General features: G+C 34.3%; 1 protein-coding gene across 1 annotated transcript; it reads left to right on the top strand.

Moving 5' to 3' along the window:
- Nucleotides 1-826: 826 nt before the first annotated feature.
- On the top strand, nt 827-2862 carry LOC100809733 (probable glycerol-3-phosphate acyltransferase 3). The gene is made up of 2 exons (XM_006596255.4): nt 827-1574; nt 1723-2862. Exons 1-2 carry the CDS (start codon nt 945-947, stop codon nt 2608-2610), a joined length of 1518 nt encoding a protein of 505 aa, XP_006596318.1. The 5' UTR covers nt 827-944; the 3' UTR covers nt 2611-2862.
- The last annotated feature ends 16947 nt before the right edge of the window (nt 2863-19809 follow it).

The following is a 19809-nucleotide window of genomic DNA, read 5'->3' as shown; positions in this document are numbered from 1 at the left end:
TGGCACAATTAAAATTTTTTAGACTAAAACCATATATTTACCATACTTAATGAAACTAGTGCAATTAATCCTTAATAAAATTAAAGTATACCACAAAAATGCATCAAAATAAAATTCTAATTTTAATTAAAGAATAATATCAAAAGTAGTTATGATGTGATTTCAAAGTTTTATAAACAGATTAAAAGTATTAAATATAGGAATAACAATAGGGTGGGTCGGCGCCGGTTTTGCTTACCCCACCCCACCCTCGACTCCCCATTTCCCTGCCCCTATTTCTCCCCTCAAAACCTAACGGGTGTCTAGATTTATCCCATCCCCACCTCCAACAAGGTTGGGGTTTTTCCTACCTCATCCCGTCCCCGACATGTTTAATAAAATTCTATAAAAAAAATATAATTTTTCATATAATGAAAAATATAATTTTAAATAGTAATCATAACATATTTTTATATTGTACATAACAACATAAAATTCAATTCAAAACTAGCATAAAATTTAATCAAATATTTTCATGTTTTAGTGTGTTGTATATATGTAATAATATTTTTGTAAATTAATTATTAGCGGAACGGGTTTGGGGGTGGGTTTGGGTTGGGTATTAATAATCTTATCCTCGACCCCGAAGCCGACTTTGACTATCGGAGAAATCTGAACCCGATCCTGGTCAACTCGGGTTTTTCCCGTCAAAATCAGGATGGTCCTGGGCAGACCCCGCGGATTCGGGCCCATTACCATACCTAATTGAATATGTGAAATTATGTTTCCTAATTATGAGTATAGTTTGTGGCCAACATATTTTATAGTTGTCGAACAGAAGTGATAGGAAAGGGAAATGCGTGTTCTGGCTATGAGAGTATACAAATATATCCCTAATTAATTCTTGCCTTAACAAGCCTGCCAGAAACTGCAAAGCTAAATCAAATCCCTTCTTTTGATCCACAATGAACCCCAACTACAGCAAAATGAGAACCATTTCTTTAGTACAGAAAAAAGCAAAACCGGGAAACAATGAAACACTAGTCTTTAATTTTGAGGGTACTCTGTTACGATCCACTTCATTGTTCCCTTACTTCATGTTGGTTGCTTTTGAAGCTGGTGGGGTACTACGATCTCTCATCTTGTTTCTTTCATACCCCTTGGTGTGGTTGGTGGGTGAAAACCAACTTGGTTTGAAGATCATGGTTTTCTTGAGCTTCTTTGGCCTCAGAAAGGACACATTCAGAACAGGATCAGCTGTTCTGGCAAAGTTCTTCTTAGAAGATGTTGGATTGGAAGGCTTTGAGGCCGTAATATGTTGTGAGAGAAAAGTGGCATCTAGTAAGTTGCCAAGGGTCATGGTTGAAAATTTCCTCAAGGACTATTTAGGGGTTGATGCTGTTATAGCAAGAGAATTGAAGTCCTTTAGTGGCTTCTTTTTGGGAGTTTTTGAGAGTAAGAAGCCAATTAAAATCCCTTCATATAAAGTTAATGGAGGAACTAAAGAGGGCAACATCAACAACAACAACAGTATTGGTATTATAGACAATCATGTTGAATATATTGACCAGGAGGAGCTTTTCCAACAATTCAAGGTTTGGTCATTTTTAAAATATATAAAAGATTCAATCATTCATGTCCAAACTCATGTCGTCATGCCTTTTAATATTAAAAAAAAAACATTTCAAGTCTTGTTTAATCTAAATAACTGTTTGCTAACTACAGTTTTATTTTTTTGTGCAGGAGTTTTACATAACTGATGAGAGGAGAAATTGGCATGTTCTTCCAAGAGAGAGGTACCCCAAGCCATTGATCTTCCATGATGGAAGATTGGCTTTCAGACCAACTCTTGCATCTTCTGTTGCTTTGTTCATTTGGTTACCCTTTGGATTATTTCTTAGCCTCTTCAGATTTACAATAGGCATAGCATTACCTCTTAATGTGTCTGCTCCAATATTGGCTCTCTCAGGAACAAGAACCACAGTTTCAAGACCCCAGAGCACTTTGTCTTTGGTCCACTATGAAGAAAATCAAAAGGGGATGCTCTATGTTTGCAATCACAGAACCTTGCTTGACCCTCTTTATGTTGCAATTGTTTTAGGCAAACCACTTTCTGCAGTCACATACAGCTTGAGTAGATTGAGTGAAATAGTGTCCCCCATCAGAACTATAAGACTAACAAGAGACAGAGAGAAGGACAGAGAAATAATGGACAAAATGCTGAGCCTAGGGAACCTTGTGGTTTGTCCTGAGGGAACAACTTGTAGGGAACCTTATTTGCTAAGGTTTAGTCCTTTGTTTTCTGAGCTCACCGATAACATTGTTCCTGTGGCTGTTGATGTCAAGGTTAGCATGTTCTACGGAACAACAGCTAGTGGGTATAAATGTTTGGACCCCTTTTTCCACTTCTTGAATCCAAATCCTACATATTTCATAAAATTTCTCGGGATGTTACCTCAATCCCAAACATGTCAAGCTGGTGGAAAGTCCAAGATTGAAGTTGCCAATTTCGTGCAAAATGAGATATGCAATGCTTTGGGATTTGCATGCACCAACTTGACCAGGAAAGACAAGTATTTGGTCTTGGCAGGTAATGAGGGTGTGAGCCCAAGCAATGATTGCAACCGGTAGCTACAAGCTTTTGTGTTTCACCCTTTGAACAACCCTGAAGATTCTTTATTGGGATAGTGGTATGGTGAGAAATTTTACATGTTTAATTGTTACACCTTTTAAGTGTCAAAATCGTAACATTTTGCTTGACAAATTTTATTTGTACAATACTTCTGTTCAACTAAAAGAGAAGTATGAAAAATAAAATAAGTGTAAGATATGATGGATGATACACAATGGAGAGATATATATAATAAATTGCACTAGGTGTTATATAAAGTGTGTATAAAAATAATATAACTCATTTTATATAGTATTGCTTGTGTTCTGAATTAGCAATTGTCATTTTAATAAATGGGAAAACTCTCATTGAAAGAATGCTTGTTTTATAAAGTTAGATACAGTTTATAACATCATTTCTTAGGCACTTAACAATTATTTAACATGTGTAAAATCTGTCTAGTGAGTAATGCTAGGCAGATTTCTGTCATTTGCGTAATAATAACACCGTTAGACAAGCATGAATCAGCATTTTGTTTAATCAATACATGAATCAGCATTTAAGTTTACGTACCTGTATTATGCAAGGTACGACTGTATTCAGAAAAATGGGTCCATTTTGATAAATTTGTAGAATTCACATAGTCGAAATAACATTAGATGTTAACGAAATATAAAGATGTAAGGTAAATATTTTTTTTATTCTTAGCACTTCATTTGGTTCTTGTAAGAAATATTTTAGATTCATTTTGTAAACTCTTTTAAAATTGTTTTTTTTAGAGAACAGTGGTTTGTTTAATTTGTATAAAATAAATAAAATATGCTAAAATAACTTACTAATTTCTCTAAAAAAATTCCATTTAGTCCTTTTAGTCCATTCATTGTTTCAGTCAGAATAAATTCTAAATTTTTAATATAATATAAGTTTTTCTTATATTAAATTATTTTTTATTTTAATCCATAATATTAAAAAAATAGGATTTGTTTTTCTTTTAAAAAAACTTCTTTTAGTCACATCATCACAAAAAAAGATCCGTGATGTAGAGGATATATGATTAAACACATTAAGAAAATCAAATGAGAAGACACTAACATGTTGTTAGTCCAAATAGAATTGGGTTGAAATTCCTTAAACAAAGTCTAGAATTCAAATCTTGTAAAATCGAAAAAAATGTGACTAAAAAAATCATACTAAAGATAGTCGGTTAATCAAGTTTTTCTGTGGAGATTGATAATCTACAAAGTTGATGCATACTTTGTATCAATGTCACAATGACAAAAAAAAAATATGAGAAAACACATTTTATAGGGTCTAAACGCTTATTTTAATCACATAAATATTTTTTTGTCATCATGACATTAATAGAAAGTATGATCTCCTTCGGAAAATATAATTGATAACCTTTAATGAAATTTCTCTTCCTAACACATTTTTTTTCCATTTTGAGATCATGCTTAAGAAATTATAGTCTGATCAATGGCATGTTGGTAGTAATATCATTATAATATGGCATATTAATTAAATCTATTTTAAAATTATAAAATTAAAAGATAAACAAATTATCATTTTGAGAAAAAGGATTATACACCGATAGTGTAAAAAGTTTTACACAATCATATAATCACATCCCATCATGTATGATAAGTTGTTGACTTTTAAAATAATTATCTTGTAATAATTCAAACAATGATTTATGATTGGATGACAGTATAAAACTATTTTAAATTATGCATAGGCATTTAACTCTTTCTCTTTTTTTTCGTAAAAATTACTTTAATATACTCAAATCAAATAATCATTTAGATGCATGTTGTATAATATAAGAATAACTTGGGTGTAAATATGTAGTAGGTTTTTCATTAATTACTGGATTAAGATTACATTGAAAATAAAAGATAATAATATTGTGATCGTCAAACATATTATTGAGGAATTAAATTCCTAATGATTTATAGCTAAATGTAGAGCAAGGCTAATTGCAAAAATGAGATCCACGTTTGTGTATACCATTTCCCCCTTAATCCATTATATTGTGCAATTGAGGGGCAAACATTGGGGAGATTTACATCAATGGGCTTTGAGCACACCACATAAGTGAACCTGATACCATACTTTAACCCAATAACTTATGACTCAAGTTTATAAGTCTTATCCTCACTTATATGATGTTCAATCTTTTCAATCATACATGATATGAGACTTCACCTCACACTTGTATTCTAACAATCTTTCCCTCAAGTGTGAGTATCTTCCATATGGTGATCTCCCTCTCAAGCAGAATCCATTTTCAATTCACAAGTATTCAATGGTGGCTTTTAGAGCTTAATCGTGACTACTTCGGCCTCGTCTAACCATTTGGATCCCTATGTCCATGATCCACCACCACCATCTTATACTCGTCTGAGTCGATCGCCACATCGAACCATTGACTCTGATACCAATTACTAATTGTTGTGAAATTGAGGGGGGTTAACATCGGGGAGATTTTCACAAATGAACCTCAAGCAAACCACATAAGTGAACTTGACACCACACTTTAACCAAAAACCTTAAGGCTCGTGTTTATGGGTCTTATCCTCACTTATATGGTACTCAACCTTCCTATTCCTACCCGATATGGGACTTCACCTCTCACTTGAACAATCTTCCCATCAAGTGTAAGTCTCTACCATATGGTAGTTGTAACGTTGTGTTTTCATAATTTGTTGTTCAAGTGATTTAATTAAATTATAATAGTAATTGAAATTATATTTGAGTTCCTATAATTGATTAATGATTGATGAGATGGTGTTTTGCTTATATTTGTATGTGTTTAGTGAGTTTGACTCTTGAGAAAGATAGGCTTGTGATGGTTAGTGAAAAGGGTGTGAGTTTAGCAAATACTTAGGTGTAAGAAGGAGAAACATTTTCAACCTTATATATCCCTAAAACCTTCATTTGTGCTAAAACTCTCTCTCTCTCAACAAATTTCTCTTCACAATACTCTCTTCTCCAAAAACCACCATTAGAGAACCTTGAACCTTGGTGTTGTGCCAAAAGAAAGCTTATTTCTCCTCCCTACAGTGGTTGTTGACTGGCCCTAGGTGAGATAATCTCCTCTTCTTCCTCTCTTTGAGTTCATTTTTGTTTTCCCTAGAGCGACCATGAACTTTCATGGAAAAGTTTGGTTTTAAGAGGTTTTGATTTTTTTTGGTTGGCTTTGGGGTTGAGTTGATGCTGGTATAGTGTGGTTGTTGTGGGATTGAAGTTTCTCACTTGGACCCAAAGCTCACTTTTTTTCCCTGTCTTCTTCAAAGAGTCACCATCTTGGGTTTATATATGTAAGGGAAGTTTTATCATTTTCTATGCTTAGGTTGCTGTGAATTGGTTTCAAGGTTGCTGGAAAATGAATCATGTTGTTAAAAATGGAAGTTTGAGCATTTGAGGTTTTGACTTTTAAAATTTGGGTAGTTGTTTGTTTGATGAATCAGTTTTGAGTCCAGTGACCATTTTGAGTCTAGTGATCAATTTTGAGTCTAATGATCGTTTTGAGTTCAGTGATAATTTTGAGTCCAATGATCATTTTGGATCCGATGATCAATTTTGAGTCTAGTGATCAGTTTTGAGTCCAATGACCATTTTGAGTTTGATGATCAGTTTTGAGTCCAATGACCATTTTGAGTCCGATGAGCCATTTTGAGTCCAATCACTATTTTGAGATCTTAATGAATTTATGATGATATGAGATGTGGTTGAGATGATGTTATTTTATTATTTGAGTTGAATTTATGATGAGATCATGAGATTCACATTCATGAGTTTTTGGTGAGTTGTTTGCAAGAATTCAAGGTGTTGGAATGTCTTGTTGTGCTTATTGATTTATAGGTGGGTTCATAAGTGTGATGAATATATGAATGGTGAATCTATAATGTTACAACATCTTATGATGTTGGGATTGGTGAATGAATTTGTGATGACATATGATATTGATTTGAATGATCATAACATACATGCATTGACAAATGACATGGAATGTGAGTAGACACGTAAGTTGGGGTGCTAAGAAGGCCCTCAACCTTGTGTTGGAGGTTGTCGTGGTGGTTAACGCTGAATGAGTGAATTCCTATATAGGTTAAGGTCTTTGCAAGCTTTATCGAGGTAAGCTATTACCCATGCTTATCCATTTTCAATAAAACCACACTTCTTCTGCTAGATTAATTCAAGTCTCCCCGAATGGTCAGATCATAGAGTGCGACTATGTTAAGGGATGTACTTGGGTTAATCGCTGAAATGGTGAAATCTTCCAGGAGTAATGAGTCAACATGTCATAACATCATAGTTAGACATATGCATTGATAATTGTGACTTAAGAATGATGCGCTACTTAAGGAGTTGTATTAGTACATGACTATTGGAAAAATGAAGGATTTTTGTATCTCTTTTTAACATCTAGATCTTATAGTTCTTTTATATGTTTTTTCTTTTAAAATGAGCTTACTCTTGTGTTTTCTGTTAAACTGTGATGGTCGTGTCATTCGATATGGGAGCAGATTATGGTGTAGCCTCTGAGGTGCATGTCACCGTGGTTGATGTGGACTTGGTGGTGGACTTAGGGGAGATATCCAACCCTTCATCATTTATTTGTGTTTTGTCTTAGTGGGAACCAATTTAGGGTTTATATATCTTCATGGATCTATGTTGTATTTATTCCCTTGATAGGACCCTTGAGTTTTGTTTGGAGATTTGTTCATGATGTTTTGATGATGTAGTGCCTTGGAGCATATGCACCTATATGTTTTAGAACTTTATGACCTTTCTTTTGGGTGATGTTTATATGACGCGCTTGTATGCATGGAAAAAATACATATATATTTTCGTTAATTAAACTAATTCAAGAGTTTTAAATGGACTAAAAAGGAATATTTTTGCATTAAGACCTTAGTGTTTCATGTAATGGCGTTTGGGGTTGTTGCAATAGCCTTTCTTTCAAGTGTGAGTCTCTACCATATGGTAGCCTCCCCCTCAAGGGTAAGTCTCTTCGACATGGTAGTCTTCCCCTCAAGTGGAAGTCATTTTCATCCACGAGTATCTAATGATGGCCCTTAGAGCTTAACCATGGTTGCGTTAACCTATCTAGTCATTGTCGCTAACATGCTCTATTACCTTGCACTGTCGCACTCTCCACCGTTCCACGACCATAGGACACGTTGCCTGATCTCCACGTATGGATTTACCCACCAGGAAGACTTTCAATGCCAATTGTTAGCAATAGCAACTGGAATTCTAAAGTTTAGCACCATATAAGCGAAGGAAATACCCATAAACCCAGAGCCTTAAGGTTTTGGGTTAAAGTGTGGTGTCAATTTCACCTATGTTGTTGCTTATTACTCATTGGTGTTAATCTCCTCAATGTTTACCCCCGCTCAAATGTACAATAATTGGTATTAGAATCGATGGTTCAACCAAGTGATCAGCTCGAATAAGTATAATGGAGTTGGCGGTGGATCTATGGACATAGAGATCTCTTGTATCGAAAATCTTCTTGGCAGGTAAGTCCATATATAGAGGTCAGACAACATGTCCCGCGAAACAATGGAGAGTGAGACAGTGCAAAGTACTAAAGTATATTGGCAGCAATGACTAGACCAGCAGGGGGCAGCCACGGTTAAGCTCTAAGGGCCACCATCAGATACTTGTCGATTGAAAATGGCTTTCGCTCGAAGGGAAGACTAGCATGTGAAAGAGACTCACACTTGAGGGGGACATTATTTGAATACAAGTATGAAGTGAAATCCCATATTAGCTAGAAATGAGGAAGTTTAGCACCATATAAGAGAAGGAAATGTTGTGTTTTGTGAAGTATTTCAAAAGTTCTAAGTCCCACATTGAGTAGTTTAGCCTTTCTAAAAGAGTATATATATCTATGTGAGATAAGATGGGTTAAACTAGCTAGAAAGATGCAAGGGTCTCGCGTGCATGAGATTGGAAAAAATAGGCTTGATATAGTACAAATCTTCTATAAATCCTTAAGGATAGTGTGTTTAATACAAATCTCGAGTCTAGCTCATGCCTCATCATTCCACATCATGTAGAAGCAAAGCTTCATGGTGAATCAAAGGTGATTCAAAGGTGTTTTGATGATAACAAAAGATGATGACAAAGGTGATGACAAAAAGCTCAAAGATCAATCAAAGAACAACTCAAGTGAATCAAGAACAATTCAAGAGTTCAAGATAAGAATCAAGAAGAATTCAAGAGTTCAAGATAAGAATCAAGAAGAATTCAAGACTCAAGAAGAAAGTTTAGAGTCAAGAATCAAGATTCAAGGTTCAAGATCTCAAGAATCAAGATCAAGATTCAAGACTCAAGATTCAAGAATCAAGAGAAGGCTTAATCAAGATAAGTATGGAAAGTTTTTCTCAAAAATTGAGTAGCACATGATTTTTCTCAAAACATGTTTACCAAAGAGTTTATACTCTCTAGTAATCGATTACCAGATTGTTGTAATCGATTACCAGTAGAAAAATTGTTTTGAAAAAGTTTTCAAATTGAATTTACAACATTCCAATTAATTTCAAAAAACTATAATCGATTACAATGTTTTGGTAATCGATTACTAGTGCCTTTGAACGTTGAAATTCAAATTCAAATGTGAAGAGTCACATCCTTTCACATAAAAGCTTTTGGTAATCGATTACCAGTGACTGTTTCTGAATAAATCAAAAGATGTAACTCTTCAAAAAGGTTTTGACTTTTTCAAATTGGTTTTAAGTTTTTCTAAAAGTTATAACTCTTCTAAATGGTCTTCTTGACCAGACATGAAGAGTCTATAAAAGCAAGGCTTTGTTTTGCATTTTAAAATTAATTCATTCTTTCAATCTTGAATACTTTTCCAATCAATCTCTTACAATCCTTTACAAGCCTTGAATCTCTTTGAACTTCTTCTTCTTCTTTGTACCAAAAGCTTTATGAAGTTTTCTGGTTTTCCAAACCTTCAAAAACTTGTGCTATTCATTCTTTTCATTCTCTTCTCCCTTTGCCAAAAAGAATTCGCCAAGGACTAACCGCCTGAATTCTTTTTGTGTCTCTCTTCTCCCTTTTCCAAAAGAACGAAAGACTAATCGCCTGAATTCTTTTGTGTCTCCCTTCTCCCTTGTCAAAGAATTCAAAACGACACAGTCTGAGAATTCTTTTGATTCTTCCTTTTCCCTAATACAAAAGTGTTCGAAGGACTAACCGTCTGAGAATTCTTTTGTATCCCCATTCACAAAGTATCAAAGGTTTAACCGCCTGAGATCTTTGTCTTAACACATTGGAGGGTACATCCTTTGTGGTACAAGTAGAGGGTACATCTACTTGGGTTTGACTGAGAACAAGAGAGGGTACATCTCTTGTGGATCAGTTCTAGTGGAGGGTACATCCACTAGGTTCAAAGAGAACAAGGGAGGGTACATCCCTTGTAGATCTTTGCTTGTAAAAGGATTTTTACAAGGTTGAAAGAAATCTCAAGGACCGCAGGTCGCTTGGGGACTGGATGTAGGCACGGGTTGTTGCCGAACCAGTATAAAAACTCTTGTGTGTTTGTTTTCTTCTTCCCTACTCTTTTACTTTCCGCTGTGCATTTAATTTCCGCTTTTACTTTCTGTTAAGTTTCTCTTCTACTCCATATTCTCTTAACAATTTAGTAAAAGTCTTAGAAGAGTATTTTTTTAATTAGTAAAGGCTTAGGAATAATTAATTCAACCCCCTCTTCTTAATTATTCTGAGGCCACTCGATCCAACACATCACTCAGCCACCATGAACAACAATCTTAATGATTTAATGGCAAGAATGTGTCTATGGCATTTTGGACATGAGCGAAGACAAGGAGATCATTGTTGCTAGGGAATGAGCTTTAGCATCAAGGGCCAACATGGTGCAACACAAACCAAATTGAGTTATTCATATTTTAGTATTTATCTGTGACTGAATTAATAGTGGACCGTGATTTAATAAAAAAAATCAGTGTTAATTATTTCTTTATGATTAATTATTTGTAATTGGTTGCCCACAACTAATTGTTTGTGATATTTTTGTGTTGATTTAAATTCTTTTTTAGAGAAAGAATATATATTTGATCATTATGATTTATTTAATTACACAAAAATACCTCAAGTATTAAGTTTTATAAAATTTTAATTGGTTTGATTTAATTTCTAAAGGCAGTAGAAAATTATTTTTTATCACAAAAAGGAGATATTTCATAGTGCAAGATTACACGATGTAAACCCCAAAAGGCCATCATAGCCAAAAAAACCCCACCTACCAATGGAGAAGAGGTTGAGCAAAACCCTTCTCCGATCCCTCATTAACCATAACAGCCCTCAACCTTTCCCCACACACACCAAACCCACGACCACAACACACACACACACACTCACACTTATTTTTTTCCATCATTTGTGACTTAGTAGGGAATCCTCTCTTCTCTCACCTCACTCCAACCACCCAAAGACACAAAACAACCCATTTCCTCTCTTTTTTCTTGCCAAAACCGTGATCCCAAAGAAAGAGAAGGTGTAGCCAATTCAAAAATTCTGCACTTGCTCCATTGCTTGTGGTGCCTTGTTACAAGCCTAAGCATCATTCACTCATCCTCTCTTCTCCATTTTCGTGTGAACTGAAACTTGGTAAGTGGGGAGTTCTTTATGATGAACTTATTGCATGGTTAGAATTTGGGAGCAGGCGAGCATGATGTAGTGAACCTCCATTGCATTGCATGTTGAAAAAAATGAGTTTTAAAGGGGTTTTTTTGGCAATTGTTTTGTAAAGCTGTGAAGTTTTCTCTTGCATGAATGTCTTATTCTCTTCATTTTATTTTGTTTGTGCCTTGGAAGATTCCCTAATTCAAAGGAGACTTTGTCTAACTTTTATTAAAATTTTTAAGAAAGCTTTCATTTTCGAAATTTGGGGCTATGAGAAGGGACACACTAATTGGAAGACTTTGTTCTCTAGACCAATCTTAGTGATTTGAGCCTATAATAAAATCTACTTGTTTGTTTTTCATTAAATTTGTCTTGTTTTACTCTAGGCAACATTTGCAACAACTTTAATTTCATGTTTAAGCCATAGAGAGATGAGGTCGTTTTGAGACCCATCTATGACATGCAAGGTGATTGTCTTGTTTTACAAGTTGTGCTTGGCAATGTGGGATTTTCTTTAACTTTTGGCTTTTGTGGTTCTCAAATTAAAAGATGGTTACATTTTATTAAACTAAAGATAAAACTATTTTCAACCATGCATATTATAAAAGTTATTGGTTTCACCTTCATTTTCTAAAGGCCAAAGCAAAACAAAGTGACTACAGGAAAGACATTTTGTGAAGTCAGGAAAAAGAGTTGGAAATGAAATTTTACTGGAAATGACACAAATGAATTTTTGTATAATTTTTACCTTGATGAAAAGAGGATTCTGTTATCTTTAAACTGTAAAAAGTAGAAGTCAATTTGGTTTTGGAAATAGGTACAAATTTACAAATCTTTGAACTATGTCAAAACGGGAATACTCTGTCTTGCTATCTTGTAGAGTTTTTATGTATGTTTATATATTTTTGATAATTAATTGATTTACCTTGTTAGAAAGAGAATAAAATTTTATATAAGGTTATGTAAATTTTTTTTGGTGAAAAAATTGTTTGCTAAATCTTACAAAGGCTTGAATCTACTTTATTTTCCAAAGCTATTTTTTAATGCATGACTACTTGGGTATGTTAAATTATTAATTTTTTATTAAGTGTTGTTATGCTGATTTGTTAATTTTTTATAAGTGTTTCATGTTAAATTTAATTTCCTTTATATGAATTATGATTTGTTTTACTATGATTGAAAGACCCGATAAGTGTGGATCTCGGGCATCTATTTTGCGAGTGATGTTTGTATGTGACCTAATTGAATTACAACCTGGGACTATAATGATGTTATGCGTTAGACATTTTGTGTGGTAGTTACAGGGACTTGGGCACGAGTCTTGGTGTCAACTAGAACCCTATTCTAGTGGATATAATACATCTCAAAAGACGTGCCCTTTTGTGTGGTGGTTACAGGGACTCATGCACAAGTCCTAGTGTTGACTAGAACCCATTCTAGTGGGAATTGTGCATCTTGAATGACATACAATGTTGTGTTATATGACGCAAGATGAATAAAGTCATGTGGGGGTGTCATGCTGCAAATTGTTAGAGCTTCCAAGAAAATGGTCAATGGGTGGTTTTCACACCATAGGGTGTAGGGGTTGATAAACCACTTTCTAAGTGGTATTTTGTATGGGTTTTTGTGTCATTTTGCATGTATTTTCTTGGTAGAACTCACATTTGGATGCTACTTTGGTATTGTAGAAGCACAGTTGGTCAATTGAGTGAAAGAATTTGAAATTGCACAAATTTATGAAGATTTAAAGACTCTACACTTGATCATGGATGTAGTACACTGACCTCATTTGTGGTAATCAACACAACCACAATAAAGTGATAACTTTCTAGAATAACGTCAAGATCCAACAATGACCATGGTCAAATCATAAGGGTCATGTTCAATTCATGAGGCCGTGGTAAACTAACAGGGTCATAGTCAATCTATAATGGCTCAAGGCTTCAACGTCATTTCTAACCAAAGTTGTGGTGGATTCACCATGTTTGTAGTGCGCCTTTCTGTGTAGTTATCTTTTGGAAGCTATATATGGAGGTCTTTGTCTTTGTAAAAAAGATTCAATTTTATTTTTATTTTTTTACAAGTTCGAGAGAACCTTGAGGGCTTTTAAGAGTGGAAGAGCATGGACAACACCGTTAGATCAAATCGTGATTATCGTTCCTATCTATTGGTATGTCTATGTTTACTCTTTATAGGATTTATAGTTTTTCTCTAATCATGAGTGGCTAGTCCCCTAGTCCAAGGGTTGTAATGTAACAGTCTATTTGTATTTTTCTCCTTGTTCTTAATGGAATACCTTATTGTTTTATGTTAATTAGTTTTCTTCATATTTTTAGTCTTATTTGGAACCATCCATTCTAATACTCAATCGATTACGTATTAGTGAACATCTACATGTAATTGGTAGATCTAGGCAGAGAATGTTTTATACCAAATTGCACGATCAAACTATTTGGATAATCTCCGATAGATTAATTAATCTTCCCTAGAATTGATTTTATCATTTGACTTAAATTGATAGATTCATGATCATTGGAATATTTATTTAAGCCAAAGAGCGGCTTTTAACCTTGATCATAGGTTTTAATTGATTTTATGAATCAGTAATTAACTAGGGGAAGAAATTTCATTAGGACTAGGATTGGGGGAAAATTGGTACTAGTGAGTCATAACCCCTGGTTATTCTTATCCTTACTTAAACCTTTTCTTTATTTTTTTTATTTTGCTTTCTTATAAAAACCAAAACCATAACAATATTTAAATCATCTTTTTATTCATCTTTACTATTAGTTTAATAAACTTGATTAATTGGGAATACAAACAGTCCTTTGGGTTTGATATACACACTTTCGAGTCCACTGTTACTATTGTGTAGGGTACACTTGTCTTTGTGCGAGCCTAACATATTTCATGCATCAAGGGAAGAGGTCCTTACTCACTTATGTTGATAAAGCTGAGGGTATGTCTCGGATCATTCTCCATTTCGTCGTCATCTGGTATCGTGCTTCACAAGACCCCACAACGATAATGATATTAAATTCCAGTGAGGAGTGTGTTGAGTAATCCGTGCTTAGGGTAACAGATGACCACAATGGGTACATTGGGAGGTGAAGTGTAAGGAATATTGACCTTGAAGGGTGCGTTGCTCAGTTGCGATGTAATTTCACTTGATTGACTTGGCAACCCTGACAAAAATACAATCATCGTTAGTTGGTGAGAGTTGCCATTGTACCGTGGTAAAAGGTGTCCTTCCAACAGTCATCCAATACTAAAATGTTGTAAGACCATTGTTTTTTGGGAGTTCCAGTGGCAGTTGGCCAGTGTGGCACGTATGTTGAGATAGTGAAAAGGGATGCCTTAGGGTGCATGTGAGATCTAGTAGATAACCATAACACAGTGGTTGTTAGCCTTGTATGTCTTGACTTATGTTAGGTCTCTCTGTGTTTTGGCTAATGAAGTGGAAAGACTCACCCCTTACATTTTTATTTTTAGGATCGTATGGAAGACGAGGATTCGGTGCTCACCCCTAAATTAGTCTGTGTTTAGGATGAGCGAACTTGGAGGTGGTGGATACTCGACGTGACCAGAGGCGTGGATCACTTTCTTAGGTATATTTGTTATGAGCCAACGCCTACTAACTTATGCTTTTCTGTAGCTTCCAAACCGGGTTGGGTGTTAGAGATGATTGCTCTAAGTTTAGGGCCTTTTCTTTTATATGTTATGATTTAGTAGGCCTAGGCTTCAATACTTTTGCATATGTGTATATTTTGTCATCTACTTTGTTCTTATATAAAATTGTACCCTAAGATTGTACCCGTTACTTTACTTAGGGAAAAGCTTATGCATATTTATATATTTTGTAATTTAGTCATGTGTTATTTCTTTTATTCCACTTCTAATATTTGGGAAGTAAGCTTCTAAGCAACACTATGTTACGTGTTATTTTCGAAAATATGAATGATTCATTTTTTCTATTATGTGGTATTGACTTTAGGAAGCAACTAATGAAAAGCTTAAAAAATTCACTAAAATTCCAGTTCATGTTTTCTTAGTTATACATGTTGGTAAAAATACAATGGACTAATGTGATTTATAAAATAAAGAAATAAAATAATTAAGGTATAATTTCAATCTTAGAAATTAGGGTGTTATAGTTGTCACTTTTGGTCATTTCTTAGGTTTAGGTCAGTTGTTGCTCTTTACTCTGTATCGAGGCATCTTCGACCTCCTTGCCAATCTTGAAGACAACAATTTTGAATTAACACAATTGTTGGACCCCTTTGGTTTTTGGTTTTGTGGGAATGACTTTATTTCCTAAACATTTTATACCTTAGTGTTTCCTGGTTTAATATCCAAGAAAGTGATACTCATTATGCCTATGCTTTCCTACTTCTAAAGCTTTACCCTTTGCCATCGCCAACTGGCTATAAACAACTGACTTTGGGATTCGTTATTCTCTCACTCCCCTACACCATCAATTGATAGGTCCTACTTAGATTTTAATGCACACGAGCACCCTCAAGGAAGGCAAAGTTTCAACTCAACAATTGGGCTTCAACTTTGACGACTAGGGGATTACTGTACAAAGTGAAACCCACCTTTAGGAACAATAAAATAATTGTTGAGGTATACTATCCTTAATGCTTTGCCAAGTTGTTTGGATTGATCCAATCAACCCCTAAACCAACCATATACCTAGTGGTTCTCCTAGTCGACCTTCGTACCTTTTGTTAGTCGAATGGAGTATCTACATTATTGGAAGACATTAACACCAAACTTCATTTGTTTGTGTACTATTGCTATGCCGACAATCCCAAAAATGTCAACTTGTTTTCTAAATGATAGAGAGTGATTACGACCACCTTGTTCCTTGAATCGGTTAAGTATCTTGAATGCTCATTGATGATGTCTTTAGAGATGAAGAGAAACCTAACACAACTCCTTTTAAATGTCATGCCAAGCAGCAAGTACCTCTAAGTCCTAGCCCTTCTCAAGGTATTTCATAATTTTCTTTGTATATTTTTTGGTCTTTTCACTTTTCAACATTTCTTATAATTTTGTTATAACTCAATCAGTGGGTTTAGTTGAATCTGAGCTTGCTGATGTAGAAGCACTATTGAAGTCTCCAAAGATTCAACCAACTTCTTACTTGGCTAGGACTGCTAGATGACAACCCTCTAGACTTCAGCTTCTAGGTTGGCTTAGAAGTGATAACGTGAGAGCCCAGAGGTCTTTGAACAAGTCTTAATTGTTCTTAAAGATTGGTAACCATGTTTATCTCCTGACATGTTGACTGACCCTTTTATGTGTTAACCGTGCTTAAAAGAAGAGGTTCAAAAAGGAGAAAGAGAAGAACAAGGAAAAAAATTAAGGAGCCACAAGCAATACTTGATTTCCACCAATCGAAGTCATCTGGAGACCAACTAGCAATAGCCATAAAGGTCCTTTAGCAGCTCTTGCAAAACTAGTTGACACCTTGCCAATTTTGAAACCAAATGAGGTCCTTCAAGGTTACTTTTAGTCTCCCCTCATAAGCCCACTAGTTCCTTGGGACGACTCACTACTCAAGCACAAGAAATTTGTTGAGAACACCCCGGTACAGTCATCTCTTGACAATCCTATTCATATTAACACTGTAGGAGTTGTGTTTAATTTATTTCAATAATAATGTGTGCTTGCCTTAGCTCTAGGAGGTTAAGAAAACTATAGGAATGTCTTGCATGAGTGAAGTGATAAGAAGCGACCCAATGCCTGTACAAGTTGCTTGGCCAAGAGTCCAGCTTCTCTCTATCAGGGGGAGACACCTCTAGCGTTGGTGATGATGATGCCACAGATGATGGAGCTAATGATGATTATGTTGCAGACATCACTACTGCTCATGAAGCTTGGGATCCAGGGCCCACACAGAATTGAGGTTCATTTTGATCATAATTTTTCTTTAATTTTCTTTATTTGTCTTTATTTATTTTGTTTTGTTTTCATTTTCGTTGGTTTTATTTTATTTTCATTTTAATTTCTTGCATTTAGGACAATTCAATTTCAGTAGTTTAAATTCAGTCATTTAATAGTTTTAGTTTAGTTCAATGCATGATAGAGAAGTAGGAACTTGATACTTGGTTGCATCACATTTTGAGTTAATCGATTGCATGAGTAAGACTAATTGCATACTAATGAGTATTTTCGTGAATTGTTGATTCTCGTGCAAGCAGACGTCAGTGTAAGTGATGGAGTGTGAACTAATAGTACAAGAATGAAAAAGTTAGTATTTTTGACAAAAAAGCTTGGAATAAGAACCTGAATACTTCAATGAAAACCGGTAAGTTGTGTGATCTTTAAATTGTGAGAGAACAACTAGTTTTAATTTCTTGATTTTGCATGATTTTTGGATTGCTTGAAATGTATGTATGATGTGGAGATAATCATGACCTTATTTGTTATTATTCAGCTTCTTAGCCAAAAAGTCATCCTGTGAATGAATGTATCCCTTGCATCCTTTTTGAGCCTAATGTAAATTTTTTGTGAGTGGAACACAAGCCCAAAATGTGTTATTTACTAACTACCCTTTCTTAGGTTGTAGGAGAGTACTAATGGATCCAGACAAATTTGGGAGAATATTTTTAGGTGATTTTCTATTGCAGGAAAATGAATAAACAACATAGTTAAATTGAGTCACAAAACATGGTTTTACTCCAGCCTAGTATGAGCGCTATTTGCAAAAAAAAAAAAAAAAGTTACTTTAAAGAATAAAAGTTAGGGTAAACCATCATCAAAGAAAATGAATGTGCTGAAAAGAGTAGCAAAACAAAAAGGTTGGTGTTGTGAAAAATTGTTAAGTTGTGGTTTGTTAATAATATGGGGGAATGAATGATCTCCTAGATCCTAAGTTTTGAATCCTAGAAAAATCATGATTTCTTTGTTAGCCCAATCACATTACAAGTCTAATAAAATCCTTAGAAATTCATATTGTGCATGTATAATAGCATTGACTAAGATGATGTGCAAAGTTGGAAATTTTACTATTTAATTTCTATAATTGAAATACTTTTACCAAAAATATTTGTAGGATTGAGAGAAACACTAGCCTTATGAGGTCTGATAGTACTTGGCTAATTATAAAAAGGCTTTTCCAAGTTGGCCACCATTTGTTAGACTTCGGATCTTCCGAGCCAATTGGCAAAATGGTTTTCCAAACCAAATAGCCTTTGACAAAGGTCCTCTTGTGCGCATGTTTATTGTAATGTCGTGCAACCTTTTTCTTTATTACGTCTAGTATTTTCATAAGCCATCAGGAGATCTTCATTAATCATTTCTAGTTCTATGATTAATACTCTTTCATAATCATTAGTTAACATGAGATTCTACTTAGTCACCCTAAGTGACTTTGCATTGACTTCTAAGGGTAACACACCATCTTGCCCATAGGTTAGCCTAAATGTTCTAATAGTCGTGACATTATTCTTCGTATTCCTATAGACCCATAAGGCCTCAAGCAATGTTTCATGCTATTTTTTAGGCTTGTCCTCTATATTTTTTATTTATTAAATCTATGATAATTTTATTGGTTGCTTCTACTTGTCCATTCACTGGGGCATAATAAGGAGTGGAATGAATTAACTTAATGCTAAACTATTGGGTGAATGCCACCACTTTGTCGCTTGAGAATTTAGTGCCTTGGTCAGTCATAAGGTCTCAGGAATCCCAAACCTACATATGATTTTGTTTAGAATAAAAGCTATCACATCATCTTGACTCACGAAGATCATTGTCTGAGCCTCAACCCATTTTGTAAAATAATCTGCAACAGCAATAATAAAACCGTGACCTTTAGAAGAATTTGGATAAATCTTACCAATGTTTAATGATGCTATGAAGTTCTTCTGGTGGGACCTTTTTTAATGGTCCAAATCTTCCTCAAAACCCTGAGCATATTTGACACAGTGAATCAATATAGTCTGCAAAAATTAGTCGTGCCTATAAATCAACCATCTCATCTTAAGTCATCACCTATGGGATCCTCATAAGTCCTGATGGACTTCTCCCAAAATTCCGAGAGTCTCTTTTGAGTTAATACATTTTAATGATAAGTGATTGTTCTCTTATATAAATCTCCATATAACAAAGTATATTTAAGAGCTTTTTTCCATGAGAGAACCTACCTTAACCTATGAATTCTCCAAACAGGTAACCAACTTATTTCTCCAAGGTGAATTTTAATATTTTTTTATTTATATAATTATCTTTATATATATATATATATATATATATATACATATATATATATATATGAAGATAATTTTATAAATAAAAATTATGTCAATTCTTATTAAATGACAAAATTAAAATTTATATAATAAGAAAGTTAAAATTTACGTAACTGGAGATTTACTTTTATATATAATATTCATCAAAATTGTGTGGAGTAGAATAGTTTAGTCATAAGAGATGAGAAATTTGAAGAATAAAGTAGTTTGTATGAATCATAGGTTTAAACCTCAGACAAAAAAAAAACTATTTCTTAAAATAAATAATAACGGAAACTTATTCGATAAAAATAA

This window comes from Glycine max, chromosome 14 (assembly GCF_000004515.6).
Source record: "Glycine max cultivar Williams 82 chromosome 14, Glycine_max_v4.0, whole genome shotgun sequence".
In the NCBI taxonomy this organism is placed as follows: Eukaryota; Viridiplantae; Streptophyta; class Magnoliopsida; order Fabales; family Fabaceae; genus Glycine; species Glycine max.
This window is presented reverse-complemented; position numbering and strand designations above follow the sequence as displayed.

Excerpts from the sequence above, each read along its gene's own strand:
- LOC100809733 (XM_006596255.4), top strand. The coding sequence starts at position 945 with ATGAACCCCAACTACAGCAAAATGAGAACCATTTCTTTAGTACAGAAA. Across the intron at positions 1,575-1,722 it reads AGCTTTTCCAACAATTCAAG|GAGTTTTACATAACTGATGA; the intron begins GTTTGGTCATTT and ends TTTTTTGTGCAG.